The sequence below is a fragment of the Pituophis catenifer genome, unplaced genomic scaffold (genome assembly GCF_029215685.1).
Source record: "Pituophis catenifer annectens isolate HBS135680 unplaced genomic scaffold, rPitCat1.0.hap2 SCAF_1, whole genome shotgun sequence".
Lineage (NCBI taxonomy): Eukaryota > Metazoa > Chordata > Lepidosauria > Squamata > Colubridae > Pituophis > Pituophis catenifer.
Window position 1 is genome coordinate 149497772 of NW_027256881.1, and position 17429 is coordinate 149515200.

General features: G+C 41.6%; 1 protein-coding gene across 1 annotated transcript; it reads left to right on the forward strand.

The window, feature by feature from the left end:
• The first annotated feature begins 241 nt into the window (after window positions 1-241).
• ANKEF1 (ankyrin repeat and EF-hand domain containing 1) lies at window positions 242-16176 on the forward strand. The gene is made up of 9 exons (XM_070956327.1): window positions 242-587; window positions 737-936; window positions 2451-2600; window positions 4719-4842; window positions 7485-8310; window positions 10535-10761; window positions 13614-13858; window positions 14645-14788; window positions 16015-16176. Exons 1-9 carry the CDS (start codon window positions 242-244, stop codon window positions 16174-16176), a joined length of 2424 nt encoding a protein of 807 aa, XP_070812428.1.
• The last annotated feature ends 1253 nt before the right edge of the window (window positions 16177-17429 follow it).

The window sequence follows — 17429 nt, forward strand, 5'->3', positions numbered from 1 at the left end:
CTTGAGCAGTCCAGCACACTCACTCCAAAGCATCTTTTTTCCTTTGAACCCAAAGCCCTACACAACCCATAAATCCAGTGAATGCAAATTGCCCATTGCAGGTGTTGTTAGCTACCAAATGGACCATAAACACGAAACGTGAAGAATTTAGAGTGGACTGATTCCCCCTTGTTGTTGTTTTCTTTTTTCTTTTTGTTCAGGATCCTTCTTTAAGGGGAGAGTTTTCCTCGGGATATTGAAAATGTCTTTGGCTGACAAGAGGCTTGAAAACCTCCAGATCTACAAAGTTCTTCAATGTGTTCGCCAGAAGGACAAGAAACAGATTGAAAAGCTCACCAAGCTTGGATACCCTGAACTCATCAATTTCACTGAGCCAGAAAATGGAGACAGCGCCCTTCACTTGGCTTGTGTGGCCAACGACATTGACATGTGCAACTTTCTTTTAGAGCTTGGCGCTCACCCCGATGTCCAAGATCGAATGGGGCGCACCCCCGTGATGAAAGCGGCAGAACTTGGCCATGACTTGGCCTTGGATGTGCTGGTCCAGGCTGAGGCAGATATGACAATAGTGGATGCAGAAGGAAAAGGTAAGAGGAATCCCATGTCCTCTTGGTTGGGGGTGGGTGGCTTTTCAGGAAGATCAGACTGAATGTTTCAATCCCCTTAGTGGTTGGTAGCTGTGTTCAGCATGGTGGGAGTTTGCTTGTTAAGCCATAGTGCTCTGTGCTCTTTCCAGGAGTGCTATTTTATTGCATTCTGCCCACCAAACGGCACTTCCGCTGCGTTCAGATGGTCCTCGAATTTGGAGCGGATGTTAACAACTGTACTTTTGAGGGGAAGCCCGTTTTCGTACAAGCCTGTGAGCAAGCCCACGAGATCAAAGAGATATGTATGACATTTTTGGAAAGAGGAGCAGACCCCAATGCAACAAACCCAGTAAGAGCATTCTTAACATTTTAAGTGGGTACCTTGGACACTTCTGACATAAAGCTGTTTTGTTCCGTCCGTTGGACTGACTGAAAGAGGAACTCATTAACCGGAGACTAGATTTCATTAAAAACACAATACAAGATCTTTTTTTTAAAAAAAAGAAGCATGTGGATGTCTCTATCTTATAAAAGTCAGCCCCTGTTTTCTCACATGGAGGGCAATAGCTCATCCAACATACAATAGTGGCCAAAATTGTGGAAACCTTTTGGGAAAAATGTATTTTCTAAAACTAGCTAATAGCACCACTTTTTTTGGAGTAGTACCATAAAATTATGTATCAATGGATATATAATCAATTTAATCAAGAATGTAATGCAATAACTTTTATGAAGTTTGCTATTAGAATAGCAGTTACAGTATAAAGAAGAAAAGTGAAATACATAGAAGAAACAAGATATACAAAAATTATCACCATAGAAAAAACAAGATATACAAAAATTATCACATCAGTTAATACTTAGTTGGGTAACCTTTAGCACGAATTACGGGCTTACAACGTCTTCCCATGGAGTGAACCAAGTCTTTTAGTTCTGCAGCTGTTATAATGTGAAGCCAAGATTGAATGATTGCTCCTATTAACTGGGTTTTATTGCTGGGTCGCTTCTGACTAACAAGTTTCTTTAATCGGCTCCATAGATTTTCAATTGGGTTAAGGTCTGGGCTATTCCCAGGCCATTCCAGCAGTGGAATATGATTATCTTGAAACTCCAAAAAAAAAGTGGTATTATTAGCCATCAAACCTCAAAAATACACTTTTCCCAAAAGGTTGCCACAATTTTGGCCACTACTGTAAGTTTCCCAAAACACATCAGTGTATCCTAGCAAACAAAGCAAGAAATGCTCTTGCTCGTCCTTGTGGGCAGGTCCCAATCATCCCCTAATTATTCTACATGATCCAAAATTCTTAATGTTGTTTTCGGTATTCTACACCTTAAGTGGGGTGCTTGGAATGAAATAGTACCACATTCAGAATCATTTTGTCCAAACTGCAGTGGTAGAATTCAGGACTGCTGCCATTTTACATTGCAAATATGTGCAATGTAAACGTTTCTGCTTATAACGTTCCTGCGTGTAAAGCAGAATCAATTTCTTAGCATTTGGGAAACAAATACATCAAAGAGAAGGCTATCATAAGGATAAGGGCCATTTTGATTTGGAAAATATCATAGACTATATGTGGTCTATGCAGCTTGGTCTCCTGGACTTAACCAATTGAGAAATCCTTATCTAAGGGGGAAAAAAGTACACTTCCTGCTAGGATCCCAGCTTGTAGCTGGCTAGCAATTGATCCAGGTCAAAATGTAGCCTCTTTTGACAGATGAGAGAAGAAAAACAAGCTGACTCTTTCTTTGGGCAATCCCGAATCTCTGCAAATGGTTTTATCAATAGAAGCTTGCTTGCTTTTCTGTCTCCTTTGAAATTCGGAAAAAAATCTATAATCACGATTCTCTGATTTGCAGGCAACAGGCCGCACCGCCTTGATGGAAGCAGCAAGAGAAGGGGTTTTAGAGGTGGTCCGGGGTATCCTGGAGAGAGGTGGGAATGTTAATGTTTTTGACAACGAGCGACACCATGCTGCCCATTTTGCTGCCAAAGGAGGGTTTTTTGAGGTATTCTTTCTTGATGCTGTCAGAAGCAAAGGTACCCAACCAAGGATCTCTCTTGGTTAATTACTAATAATCAGCTGTCACTAGAAAGGGAATTCTGGAGTACTTGTTTTTTTCTATGGGTTGGTAATATGGGGAGGCTGTCCTAAAAGGGGTGGGTGGGTTATATAGAGGAGAGGGGGAAATGTGAAAGTGATTATAGGCCCAGAAATGGATAAAAGATTTGAACTGGAGAAGGACTGCATGTAGCAAGGTTGCCGTCAAAAAATGGCAGTTCTGAATTGAGTTTCCCCAAATGTCTCCATAAATGTGATTTACAGGAATACACAACATTTTAAGACCTTAAGCTGACCCACTTACATCAGTGGGTGCTGCTGCTGAAGGAATGTCTTTTGCTACCATTTGCTAGTTTTTCCTCCTCCTGGTAGCAGAAGAGACAAAATTTTCATCCCTGTGCTATGCTAATCCATTTCCAGAATCCCATTTGACGGAAGGAAGAAGAAAATGTGATGGAGAATTACCGCTCGGGGTTGTGTTTGTCATTCTGTCATCCTGTTAAACGGATTTCTCTTCCGCAGTCTTTGCTGAGAAGTGTATCTGTTTAAATGTTTAAATGTTTCCTGCTGCTTTGTTCAGAAGTCTCCACTCTGAGGATTCTCCTCATTAAAATTTGAGGTTGCTATGCCAGGGATTTGTCCCAAACGAATCCCCCAGGAAAAGTTCACTTGTTTGTCTGCCTGTTTTAAGTTTGCTTAGATCAGTTACTTTAGACTCGAAGTGGAACAGTTGTAAGGCATGGGGAGGAGCCAATTTTATATCTTTATATCAGTTTGGGCCTTAGCATTCCCTATTGCCTTCCTTGCCTCTTAAACTTGTGTTAAGAGGAAATAGACTGATTTATATCCAGCAAGTTCAGTTGAATTGGTTGCTGGCTCTTAAAATAGAGCCTTGCCATTTCCATTGGCTCTAGGACCGCACAAGGTTTTGGTTAGCACCAGAGGTAGATTTCAGCAGGTTCTGACCAATTCTGGAGAACCGGTAGCGGAAATTTTGAGTAGTTCGGAGACCTGGTAGTAAAAATTCTGACTGGCCCTGCCCCCATCTATTCTCTGCCTCCCAAGTCCCAGCTGATCAGGAGGAAATGGGGATTTTGCAGTAACCTTCCCCTGGAGTGGGGAGGGAATGGGGATTTTACAGTATCCTTCCCCTGCCACGCCCACCAAGCCACGCCCACCAAGCAATGCCACGCCCACCAAGCCACACCCACAGAACTGGTAGTAAAACAGTTTGAAACCCACCACTGGTTAGCACCTTTAAATCTGCAAAGCTCCAAAAGTAAACAAGAAGAAAGCTGATTTGCAGAGACAAGTTCATATTTATGCAGTAACTTATTGGAAATTAGATGTCTGGCAGGCAAAGTTCTCCTGGGATTTAACTGATTGGAGTTTAAGTTCTAAAAGATGCGATCATGTTAATTCAAAGCTATTCAAAGAGTTCAAAGCTTGCGTGTTTGATTGGAATAAGAATAAGAGCTTTGGAAATCAGTGTCTTTGCTTCTCTCAGCTCATGATCCCAGTGCAAATATCCATTTAATGAAGAACTTCTGTTAAGGCAAGCAAGGTAGGTCACTCATACCCTGTCTATGCTTCCTTTTAACAGCCCCCAGAGCCTAGAAGAGCAAACTTACTCTCTTATAAAAAAGCAGAACAAGTGTGAAAATACAGTTATGCCCCAAAAGATAAAAGAAAAAAAATCCTTTCTCCTTCTGTAAAAGGATTACCATGTAGGAACGTTGCCTGTGTGCCAATAGATTAGAATTAGATTAGATTAGAATTCTTTATTGGCCAAGTGTGATTGGACACACAAGGAATTTGTCTTTGGTGCATAGGCTCTCAGCGTACATAAAAAGACAAGATACATTTGTCAAGAATCATAAGGTTCAATATACAGCCACCTATCTTAATCACTATTATTCTGTGTTATAGTGACAGTAGCAGTTTTTACATTGTTTCAGTGAAGTTGTCTGTGTTTGCTGCAGCTCAAAATAAACTCAATTTGATGGATGTAATTAGTGTCCACATTTTTGCTTTCCCACGTAATAGCATGGGCTTGCTTCCCCAGATTCTGAGGATTATTTCTTCTTACAATGGAGACGTGGGCCTCATAGCCATGAATGGAAATACGCCTCTTCATTATGCTGCTGCTGGAGGTTTTGCCGAGTGCTGCAAGTTTATCGGTCAAAGAGGTAAATTATGAATGTTGGAGAATGAACAGCCTCTAAAGTAAATGTAGAGTTTCAGATGTCTGATCTTTGAATTCATTGTTGCTTATGCAACAATGGCCTTTCTTCCTTTCCAACTGTGATCGAATCAGTGAAGATGGGAACTCAATTCCAGGTCCGTTGCTGATCAAATATTATCCAAGTTAAATCCTGAATGAAAGCACAAACCAAGCATGCATTTATATTTCCAAAGTGTCATGAAGTAGATTAAGTTGGGAGAGCAGGGATGTAGTATAACCATAGTCTAGTTATGGCGAACCTTTTCGGCATCGAGTGCCCAAACCAGAATGTGTGTGCATGCGTGTGCATGTGCACTGGAAATCCGAAGACCAGTTGGCTGATGTGCATACGCGCACCGGCCAGCTGATCTTCGGGTTTCCGGCATGTACATGTGCATGCACGCCAGCCAGCTGGTCTTTGTGTGCGCCAAAGCACTGGAAATCCGAAGACCAGCTGACTGGCATGCGCATGCCTGTTTTTGGGGCATTTTTTGGACTGTTTTCAGGCCATTTTTCAAAAATGCCCAAAAAACTGCCTGAAAACGGCCCAGAAAACAGCCTGAAAAATGGCCAAAAACAGCCTGAAAATGGTCCAGAAAATGCTCCAGAAAAAGGCCCAGAAACAAAATGGCGGTTTGGGGCCATTTTTTGGGCTGTTTTCAGGCCATTTTCAGGTGCTCCAATGCCCATGAAGACCAGCTGGCCAGCGTATATGTGCGTGCTGGAAACAGAAGACCAGCTGGCAATGGCGCACATGCCCACAGAGAGGGCTTTGCATGCCACCTCTGGCACACATGCCATAGGTTTGCCATCACTGCCATAGTCCATGGATATTCCATCCCATTGGCCAAAAGCTTCTTCCAAAAGTTTGGTGCTATGTTACTATGGCCAAAATGCTGTAAGAATGCAATCAATGTACTATTTAACTGTTGCACAACAATTTGTCTTCCTGATCTAATCAGATGGTAATGGACTACTAAGACTTCTTGTCTTCTAGCACTTCAGTGTTGCCCAATCAAGACAGGCTTGCAATTTCATGTGTTTTATAAAGACCATGGATTGTCCCAATTGGTATTTGTCCTTGCTTATGCAGTGAGGCTGAATTTTGTATTTAGTTCAGCTTGAACCAATAATCTGAATGTGGGGTTGATATTGAAAATTGTGGTTGGTACCAAGTGCAGCAGATAAACTAACCAGTACAAGATATAGGGACCAATTGATCTGTCCACTGAAAGATCTCTACTGGATGTCAATTCATCTTTAAACACCAAATACTTGGGACCGCACTATCCAATAGACTGCCTCTTCTTAGCTGAACCTGCCTGGTTACTCAGAGTAGAGGAATGGTCCTTTGAAGCCCTAAAGTTTTCAGAAACTTAGGTCCTTCTTCTGTACGGTTTATATTGCTTTCCCTTAAATAGATGTGTTCAGCCCCATTCTTTAGTGTTAGTGTTTAGAATTGTAAAAACATCTCTCTGTGAAGATATTTTTTGTTAATTTATTGCTTTTAACATCGTGTTTTATAATGTATTTTTGAAATCTGCTTTGCAAATACAAGTAAAAAGGCCAGTTATAAACCTAATAAATATATATGCACACACACACACACACACACACACACACACACACACACACACACTAAATTGAGTCTTGGTTTGGATCCAACACATTAGTTCTGTTCAAGTTATATTTTATCAGGAAGGTTTACCAAGTGAGTGTTCAAGATTACTGATCTCCTGATGATATTAGCCTAATGATACATACAGAAGCAAATCTTTTGTACCTATAACTGTCACGTAAGCCAGGATCCTACATATCATGGTGAGGGTTCCATATAAAATACACTAATGATGATATTGTGTCTGCAACATTCTACCTTAATAACTTCACCAGTAAGCAATAGACAGCCAGTAGAGAGACTTACGTGGGATGTGGTGGCTCAGTGGCTAAGATGCTGAGCTTGTCGATCAGAAGTTTGGCAGTTCACCAGTTCGAATCCCTAGTGCCGCATAACGGAGTGAGCTCCTGTTACTTGCCCCAGCTTCTGCCAACCTAGCAGTTCGAAAGCATGTAAAAAATGCAAGTAGAAAAATAGGGACCACCTTTGGTATGAAGGTGACAGCGTTCCATGCACCTTTGGCATTTAGTCATGCTGCCCACATGACCACGGAGACATCTTTGGACAGCGCTGGCTCCTTGGCTTAGAAACGGAGATGAGCACCGCCCCCTAGAGCTGGAAATGACTAGCACACATGTGTGGGGGAACCTTTACCTTTACTTTACAGAAACTTACCAGTTCACAGAGCAGTGAACTTGTAATGTTCACTGCTCTGTGTTTTAAGAATCATTTACACCAGTGATTCTCAACCTTTTCTTCATCATGAACCCCCTTTAAATACATTTTGTGGCCACAGACCATGCCCATGGACCACCAAGACTTAACTCAAGATTTAAATCCTAACATTTCTTCAAGCCTTCACAGACCCCCTGTGATGACATCATGCCCTCCCCAGGGGTGCACAGGCCACAGGTTGAGAACCACTGATTCACACTATTCCTCATCTCCAGCCACAACTTCTTGTCAATGTATTTCTTCTAAATTTGTAGGTTGTGATCCTACTTGGAGAAACTTAGAGAAGAAGGTACCAAGGCAGGTTGCTAAAGAAGGGGGGTTCAAAGCAGCTGCAAAGGAGATACGTAAAATTGAGCGGCGATTTGCCAAATTTTTCAAACCTAAACCTGGAGTTAAGGACCCCAATCCACCCTGGGCTATCAGGTTGCACGATTGGTCTGGAGAAAATCAGGCGAGCCTTCGTGAAGCATTTGAGGCATACGATCGAGGGGATGGGACTGTGACCAAGGAAGATTTTGCATCCGTTATTGAGGAAAGGTATCCATTTATTGAGCCGGAGCAGCTACATACCATAGCTCAGGCTCATGAGAAAACACGTGGTGCAGGAGTTAACATTGAAGAATTTCTGAAGGGCAGCCGATACTTGCAGAAGGCTTTCCTCCTTGGGAGTTATGGTCCAAAGAAGAAGAAGCCCAAGAAAGCAAAAGGCAAAAAGGGAAAATTTGCCATGCCAATGCCAATCTGTGTCATTCCAGAGAGCTCTCGCTCTCGTCGGACAGATGGGGGACCCCCAGAATACATGGTTGAAACTTATCAAAATGTAACTGACATCACTCGGTTTAATCGGGATCACCCTCCGGAACACCCATTGCAGGATGATTCCTGGTGGTACATTGAAGACCCACCAAAGAACTATGCCAACATCAATTATCTTGCCAAAGAGGGGGACCTTTCATCTATTAAAAAAGCATTCGAGGCAGGGGTGCCAGTAGACATCAGAGACCATTTCTATAAGACTCCGTTGATGGCTGCCTGTGCAAGTGGCAACATAGAAGCAGTACAGTTCCTTCTCGAAAAGGGGTGAGCTAACTTTCTTTTAATGGCTTGCCAGGAATCCAAGAATAGAATTCCATGGCCAAAAAAAACCATGGTTGGGTTGGTGGTAGGTTTCTAGGGTGAGGTGATGACCATGTGATGCAGTAGTGGGTTCCACTTACCTTTGCTACCGGTTCGGAACTGTGAGCATGGGTGTGTGCACGCTTGCTTCACTTGTGTGTGGCGCTTCTGCGTATGTGCAGAACCTTTTGCACATGCACAGAGCATCCGTGATGAAGTCCGGGTGGGTGCAGAGCCTCCCGCCACCACCACTACCAGTGGTAGAAACCCACCACTGATGTGGTGGCCAGGGCATTGTGGATTTAAGGTTGGATAGAGCATATTTTGAAGCTTGTTGGATTCCTTATTGAACTGCAAGCCTATCCTAGTCAGTGGCCATAACTGTTGTGGAGGCAAGCCAAGAATGTAAAACCAAGATGGGAGGGGTAGAGTTCTATAGAAACAGGCATGGCATCTGGTAAAGCTGTGGTATTTTGGTGAACATGCTTGCCTTTCTTATTTGTGCTTGACAAATTTGTCATTTAGTCCATATTGGGTGTCATCTGAGTTTGTGCCCATCAAAGTAGCTTGCTGCATTTTATTTATTGTCATGTCTGAAATTGCTTCTTTCTACAAGCATCCCTTTGTAGTGGTGGGAACTATGGAAAAATGTTCTTTGTGGGGAAAAAATCAAACTCCTCACTATCTCCAGATCAGTAGTTCTCCTGTTCCCTGAAAGTGAATTAAAATAGCGTAGCAAAACAGATAAGATCTAGGATTTAGCAGAAAGAAGGAAAAGTGGTAAAGAATAAGTTTTAAAGAGTAATTGTCTAAGTAAGTAACAAAGGATGAGTCCAACAATCACCTCATCCTCAAAACCTTCTAAATAACTAAAGGCCTTATTTTTTCAGTCCTGATTATGTTTCTGTCTCTAGGGGTGAGGGTTTGAATTCAGGAAGGGGCTGGGACGATATGCATTGGTCCTGCTCTCAGTGGATTTTCAATTTGCTCATCTTGCCCTTTGTCCCAAAGGTGCTTTTTCAAAAGGCAATTGGACTTTGTTTTTGCCTTCAAGACATTTTGCTTTTCATCCAAGAAGCTTCTTCAGTTCTGACTGAATAGTGGCGAAGGGAAGGATTTATATTCCGTGCAGTCATCTGGTCAGTAGACGAAGAATAAAAAGAACTGGCTAGAAAAGCAAGGAATATAAATCTTTCCATTCTCTTCCATTCTGTCAGAACTGGAAAAGCTTCTTGGATGAGAAGTGAAATGTCTTCAAAGAAAAAATGAAGTCCAATTGCCTTTTGAAAAAGCATCTTTGGGACAACCAGGACCTGGATGACAGAATCTCCATAGATATCTTTCCCTTTGCTCTTCAATCTTTTCAGATTGAGTGGGATGGTCCAAATAGGAGTGTACTCATACCGTGTTTCCCCGAAATTAAGACCCTGTTTTATATTTTTTTGAACCCTTAAATAAGCGCTTGGCCTTATTGCCATGTGCTCAAAAGCCCGAGTGGGCTTATCAGGAGATGTCTTATTTTGGGGGAAACAGGGTATTTGCTTGAATGTTTAAGTACAATTTTACCTGTGATCTTAAATACAGCCATATTAGTGCCATGGCGTGCCCAGAGAACTGTGAGTACAGCTACCCTTCAGACAGTACAGAAAGGTTGGGGAGAACAAGAGGCTGAGCAAATATCAAATAGAAGAGGTGGGCCAATTTGGGTTCGAGCTTTGTATGCAGCGCTGGACATGGCTCACGTCTCTTTAGGATCCTATCTAGGCTATTTAGTTTGGTAGAGCTTCATAAACTAAAGTCTATGTAATCCACAGCGTTTATGCGGTACTGTAATGCAGTTAATTGCAGTTTATACTGCAATACATTTCTTTACCTCTGGTGCCATTACTTTTGTTGTTTTAATCAGACTCAAATCAACTGCCAGTTGCTTTCACTGAATGATTCATTCTTTCAAAAGAAAGAAAAACAAGCCCTCTCCATTTCTCAGCTAATTTAGTTGGGATGCTGAGAGATTAGAGTTTTGGCATTATTTCAACACAGGAAGAGAATGCAGTTAAGAACTGCGATTTGCCATCTCCGTAGTCCATTAATACTAGATCCCTTTGCCTAGAATCAGTTGAAGAATACAAAGAATTAGCTAGAAAAGCACAAATGTGCCTTACAGAGTTTTTATTTTCTCTACGTATAGGGCAAGTGTCAATGCCACAGACAATTTCATGTGGACTCCTCTCCATCATGCCTGCCATGCAGGACAGCAAGACATTGCTGAACTCCTTATGAAAGCTGGTGCCACAATAGATGCCGTTTCAATCAATGATGCAACCCCATTGATGAGGGGTATTGAGAGCAGCCGCTTGGACACCGTGCAGTATTTAATCAACACTGGTGCTAAGGCACAGATGACAAACCGAAGAGGTAAAGTTTTGCGTTATTACAATTATCAGCCCCTATGGTGCAGTGGTTAGAGTGTAGTACTGCAGACTACTTCTGCTGTCTGTTGGCTGCCAGCAATTTGGCAGATTGAATCTCACCAGGCTCAAGGTTGACTCAGCCTTCCATCCTTCCGAGTTTGGTAAAATGAGGACCCAGATTGTTGGGGGCAATAGGCTGACTCTGTAAATGACTTAGAGAGGGCTGTAAAGCACTGTGAAGTGGTATATAAGTCTAAGTGCTATTGCTATTACTCTGTTTCCCTCAAAATAAGACATCCCCTGATAATAAGCCCAATCGGGTTTTTGAGCGCATGGCAATAAGGCCAAGCGCTTATTTCAGGGTTTAAAAAAATATAAGACAGGGTCTTATTTTCGGGGAAACACGGTATTACTCAATGTATTATTGGCTAAGAGGTTAAATGCAGATGAACAAGCACCTCTAGAAAGGAAGGGGTTTTTCCCTTATTAAATAACATTATGGAGTTAATTGATTTCCAAAGTTTTGATTAACAGAATAAATAGATGGCTTGACTTTTGGCTTTATTCATTTTTTTTCTTTCCAGCTGATTTTTACCAGCTACCTTGTTGTTTTATTCCTAGCATCTGTCTTGCTTAGTTGTAACGTTTGCTCGTTTTACACTGTACTCACAGCAATTCTTAGAGGGCAGCCATCAATGCATGGTGCAATGCAGGGGTGAAATGCTCCTGGTTCGGACCGGATCACCTGATCCGGTAGCGATGGTGGCGGGTGGTTCGGAAAACCAGTAGCAAAAATCCCTGCAGCCCCCCCCCCCCACCATGCTCAGCTGAGCCACGCGATCATCAGAGGCTTTTTTTTTACTTTTAAAAGCATTTTTTCTACAACCTCTTCCGATGAAAAAATGCTTTTAAAAGTACAAAAAAAAGAAAAGCCTCTGATGATCGCGCGGCTCAGCTGGGATTGTCAGAGGCTTTTCAAAGCATTTTTTTCTGCAACCTCTTGGCCGAAGAGGTGGTAAAAGAAATGCTTTGAAAAGTCTCTGATGATCCCAGGTGAGCTGCCTGATCGGCAGAGGTTTTTCAAAGCATTAGAAAAAATGCTTTGAAAAGTTAAAAAAAAAAGGTGGCCACCTGGTGCAATGGGAAGTTTTATTTTTCAGCCAGCTTGTTGCAATGTTTATATGATACTGATCAAGGCTTAGAGGGAATGACTTGCACAAAGTCACTGGCAGGCTTTCACGCCTAAGAGAGGACAGGCACTTGCGTTTCTCTGTTTCTAGTCCAGCAACTTAACCACTGCATCATACCAACTCTCATTTTAATTAGTTATTAATCCTTTTACATGCTTTAGCATTGAACTTCACAGAGTCTCTTAAGACCAAAGCCCTGTGGCCAGCTGAGGCCACACGGACAGATGAACTCTCCTACTCCCCCCCCCAAAAGAGCATTGATGTAGTTTCCAGAGCCTCTTCCAAAGTTGCCTGCACAGTGTAATTTTTAATGTGGTGGAGAAGAATTTTATTGAAAACCTGGAGATTTTAACATGAAATACTGTACAACAGTGGTGAAATCCAAATTTTTTTCCTACCAGTTCTGTGGGTGTGGCTTGGTGGGCATGGTGTGGCTTGGTGGGCATGGCAGGGGAAGGATACTGCAAAATCCCCATTCACTCCCAATATTCCTTCTGGGGGAAGGATATTGCAAAATCTCCACTCCCACCCCACTCTGGGGCCAGCCAGGGGTGGTATTTGCCGATTCTCCAAACTGCTCAAAATTTCTGCTACGGGTTCTCCAGAACCTGTCAGAACCTGCTGGATTTCACCCCTGCTGTAAAATCAATTAATGTCGTGTAATTTAAATAACTGAAGTTCAACAGATAGGATATCACCCCTCCTGTACCTCTGATGATGCAAAGAAAATGAAACAATGATGTGGCTAAGTAGAAGCTTATCAAAAATCTAATCTGATTTCTTAGTTCAGCAATCCATACGAAATCCAAGCATATTTATTGAAAAGCCAATACTATCTTGTAATAGTACAGAAGCTGCTCAGTTCAATAAATGTGTTATAGTGATCAACCTTTTTCTCCTCCACACTTTAATAAAATTACATTTTGAAAAATAAGAAGTCTTTGGTTTCAAAAGGGGATCAGGAGATGGGCAAAAGAAAGGCTTTCAAGTGATCTCCTGGAGGCCTTTGGAAGGGATAAGGGGCCACAAAGAAGAAGGAGCAGAGTCATATAAATATGTGGCACATCTTTAGGAAAGTTGGTGAAGCTGAAGGACTGGATCCCATGGGATGGGATGTGCCAAGATTCTTTAGCAGTGAAATAAAAGCTATGGAAGATTTGAACATAAAAGGGAAGAAATTATGTTGGATTGCAGGTGGACAAGAAACCAGTATAGGAATTTAGGAAAAGATTCCACTCCAAGTCATCAGAAGGGTGAGTTACTTTCAACAGAGTTCAGAAAGTCATGGTATAACACAGTGGTGAGTTTCTACCGGTTCACTCCAGTTCAGGTGAACTGGTAGCGGTGGCAGGAGGCTCCGCCCACCTGCCTGGATGTCATCATGGATACTCTGCACATGTGCAGAAGATTCTGCACATGCGCAGAAGCACCACACGCAAGCGAAGCAAGTGCGCCCATGTGCACACTCCCAGTTCCGAACCGGTAGCGAAGGTAAGTGAAACCCATACACTACTGGCATGATGGTAGAAGACCAAAGAGAAGATAGTTGTAGCAAGAGCTGATTGAAGTCTAAACCAGAGATCCAGCAAAGGGACAATATTTGTTCAGTTCTATGTACAGAGAAGCTGAAAATGTTCCAGCATTTACCATAAGTTTTATTTAATAGGACAAAACTCACTGGAAATTGCCAGGGCCTATGCAGACAACCGACTGATCCACTTCATTCAAGATACCTTGGACCACTTGCCACAAACCGTAGAAGTCAAAGGGGATAAGAAGAAAGGGAAAAAAGGGGGCAAGCCTAAAGGCCCTGCTGCCGCTACTCCTACTCCAGCTCCATCAGGAGCTCCAGCTCAGACTCTTCCCAAGCCAAAGTCTGAAGAACAATCAAAAGAGTCTGTGAAAGAGGAGGTATGATAACCAAGACTCTTTGGCTTGAATCATTCATAGATTTGCTTTTTCATAATGTTTGGAAAAAAATCACTTTAAGAGAAAGTTGACTGGAGGGGGAACTCCTGTTTCTGGTATGATGTAATGGGATTTCCATTGGGGTGCACCAGAAACACACACACACCATGCTCATTGAAGCAATCCTTCTGAATCACAGAAGGACCGCAATATAATTTCTGTCCGTTCTCTGCTTGAGTCCCTACAACCACCACAAGAAAGGATCTCTGCATGCTGAATTCAGCATGTGACACTGCTTGAAAGGAGGAAAGGGGAATCTGGAAACTCTGCCCCATGGAAGCTTAAATAGACTACAATAAAGCAAATACTTTGGGTTTTGTTACAGAGTTTTTGCAGAATAGCATGACAAGGGAAGTGTCTTTATCAGTAGGAAAAAACAATAAGGAAGAGGGTCATAGGAAGCTGCTTCATTTATAGTAATGCCATTGGTCCATCCAGAAGTCCGTCAACTCTGTTCTCAAGAGTTTGAAGTAGGGTGGAGGTGATTGTTTGCTTTTTTTTTTTTTGTCAGACTTATCTGGAGATTACTGTGATTGAACCTAGGATCTTTTAAATGCAACAAGTCTTCTATTCCCTTTTCCCGATAATTAAGAGAAGAATCAAAGTTTAAATCAAAGCATCCTTCTCAAGGGCCAGCCTTTGACTTTAACTTTTTAATTGCAAAAAAATAAGAGACTTCGCAACATAAAGGCTTGAAAATCCCAATATAATTTACATTGTGTATTTCAGATGCTACAACCCCTTGATTCTATTGTTGAGAAATCACTCTTTGAAGAAGAGAAGGAATCCACCAAGGATAATGTAGTTTATCTGAATTCCCTGATAACCAGAGGGGTTACAAAGAAACTTAATATCACTTTCACACCACAGAGAGTAAGTACCACTATAATATAGGATTAGAGTTATAATTCACTGAGCTTCCAATTTTATGGAATATATTTCTGGTGGGTGCTCATATCTACTAGTTTAGATCATTGTATTCCTTGTATCCTATTCAGTTTATATTTCCCATTTGTTCCAACTCAGGTGGTTTAGAATCCTAAAATTCTACTGTCATTAAGCCATTGGGATAATAAAAATATGCTGCCTGCAAAATTACAATCTCAGGGACAATACTACAATTTCCTAATGCTCTCCAGATCTTGAGGCATCCATGGTAGATGGTTGTGGGGGGTCAAAGAGTAAATATGGTAGATACAGCAGACAATCAAATCTCTTGCTGCCTTCATGTATGATACCCATGAAACACATTTAAAAAGGAGATGGGGTTCCATTTGCATAGTTGTAGCCACCATTTTTACTTTTTTTAATCTACCTCCATCTTCCTCCCATCCAGTTCTATAGGAATCCTTCTGATAATTAGAATAGTTGTTTTTCCCTAAGGCGGCTTGTTGGGAAAAGTTATTTTAGATCAAAGGATAGTCAGATAATTATTATCATCAAACCAAATCTTGACCTTAAAGAAATTCGATAGGGCCCAGGATGGCTATACCAAATTGACAAGACGACTTCCATTTATCAAGAAAATACCTTCTCCCAAGTATTCATATGCTTGTCTGTACTTGAATATATTTCCTGTGTCATGATGGCACAGTGGTTAGAATGCAGTATTGCAGGCTAATTCTGCTAGTTCGAGTTTTACGGCTCAAGGTTGATTTAGCCTCCCATCCTTCCGAGGTCAGTAAAATAAGGACCCAGATTGTTGGGGGCAATACGCTGACTCTGTAAATCACTTAGAGAGGGCTATAAAGCACTGTGAAGTGGTATATAAATCTTAAGTGCTATTGCTATTGCTTTGGGTATACTGAATATAAAGAAGTAGAAATAACTTACAAACCATTATTCATTACTGTTTATTGATAATATGCTGCCAATATTATAAATTGCCTGTTAGGGAATTGGTTAATGAGATAAACAAACTTGCCGCATAGATGCTCACCAACCATATTCTTGATGATAGGTTTGATACCAATAGACTGAGAATTCCAGACAGTCATTCTAGGACATTCTCAATAACTTTGCTTTTTTCAGAGCAGATCGATATGATTCCTTAATATATCATGCTGCATGTTGATTAAGAACTGCTTTTCTTTTTCAAGTCCTGGAGTCCTGAAGCAACCACAAAAGATCTTCTCAAAAAGAGGGAATTACGTCGGCAGCGTTTTACTTATGAAGTGGACTTTGATGATTTCATGATGCCTTTTAAGAAGAATTTCATGGAGAAAGTCCGTACAATGCAACAGGGCACCGCTTTGCATTAATCACACTGTGATTTCTGCATGGACCTTAAAAAAGTGAACGGGAGGGGACCTCCCTCTCAAGAAAAATGCTTTGGAGAGGCCTAAATCATGTTTTTTTTTCTCCCTAATTATGGTGAATGTTTTATTTTCTTCTTCCTTGGTTTTAGCACAGGGCATCTTAAACCAGAGAAGTTTTTGTGCCTAAAAATTGGAAAACAATCCATCTTTTCCTGTAATATGCTGCACTGAATCCTGTTGGGCTAGGCTGGTATATTAGTCCCAATAAACAACTAATTGGTTTCTCCAGTTCAATCAGATCTTAATTCATCCCATTCCTTAGAAAAAAAATGATTCACTCCCACTGTGGAAACTTGAAGCAAATTATTTCTGGTGCTATAAATCTGAGTGACTGAATAAACTGTCTGATAGTTCAAATCTAGAGCGGCTGAAGGATTTGTGCAAATCCACTGAATTTTCCCTTGAGACTCATACCCTGGAAGAATGCAAGATAGGCCTTTTCCCCCCCTGTTAAGGTACATTTAGGGCAGGAAGGCCTTTGGTTTTAACAATGCAGGAGAGAGATTGATTTGGACCATAGCCCTGTGCCAGAGAGTTGTAAACAAATAAATTGTTACAGATTTTTGAAGAGAGTAGATTTCAGTTGTTTCGGAACAAGTTACACATTGAAAAGGTTCTTCGTTGCTCTTCATGGCTGAGGTAAATTTTGTGTATTTTCACATTCTCCGGATCAGTCAGGATGTATCAGTAATAGCCATAGCAAACGGAGATGATTTCATTTGTGCTGTATTTTCCTGCACCTTACTAGTAGTGTTTTTAATTGCCACTGGCAATGAAGTAAATTAAGATTAGGAATAACTTGCACAATTTTATTTTATTTTTTGCTAGGATGAGTCCCTAAAGGTAAAGGTAAAGGGTCCCCTCACATGCATATGTGCTAGTTGTTCCCGACTCTAGGGGGCGATGCTCATCTCCGTTTCTAAGCCGAAGAGCCAGCGCTGTCCGAAGACGTCTTCATGGTCATGTAGCTGGCATGACTAAATGCCAAAGGCTCACGGAGCGCTGTTACCTTCCCACCAAAGGTGGTCCCTATTTTTCTACTTGCATTTTTTACGTGCTTTCGAACTTCTAGGTTGGCATAAGCTGGGACAAGTAACAGGAGATCACCCCGTTACGTGGCACTAGGGATTCGAACCGCTGAACTGCTGACCTTTCAATCAACAAGCTCAGGGTCTTAGCCACTAAGCCATCGCATT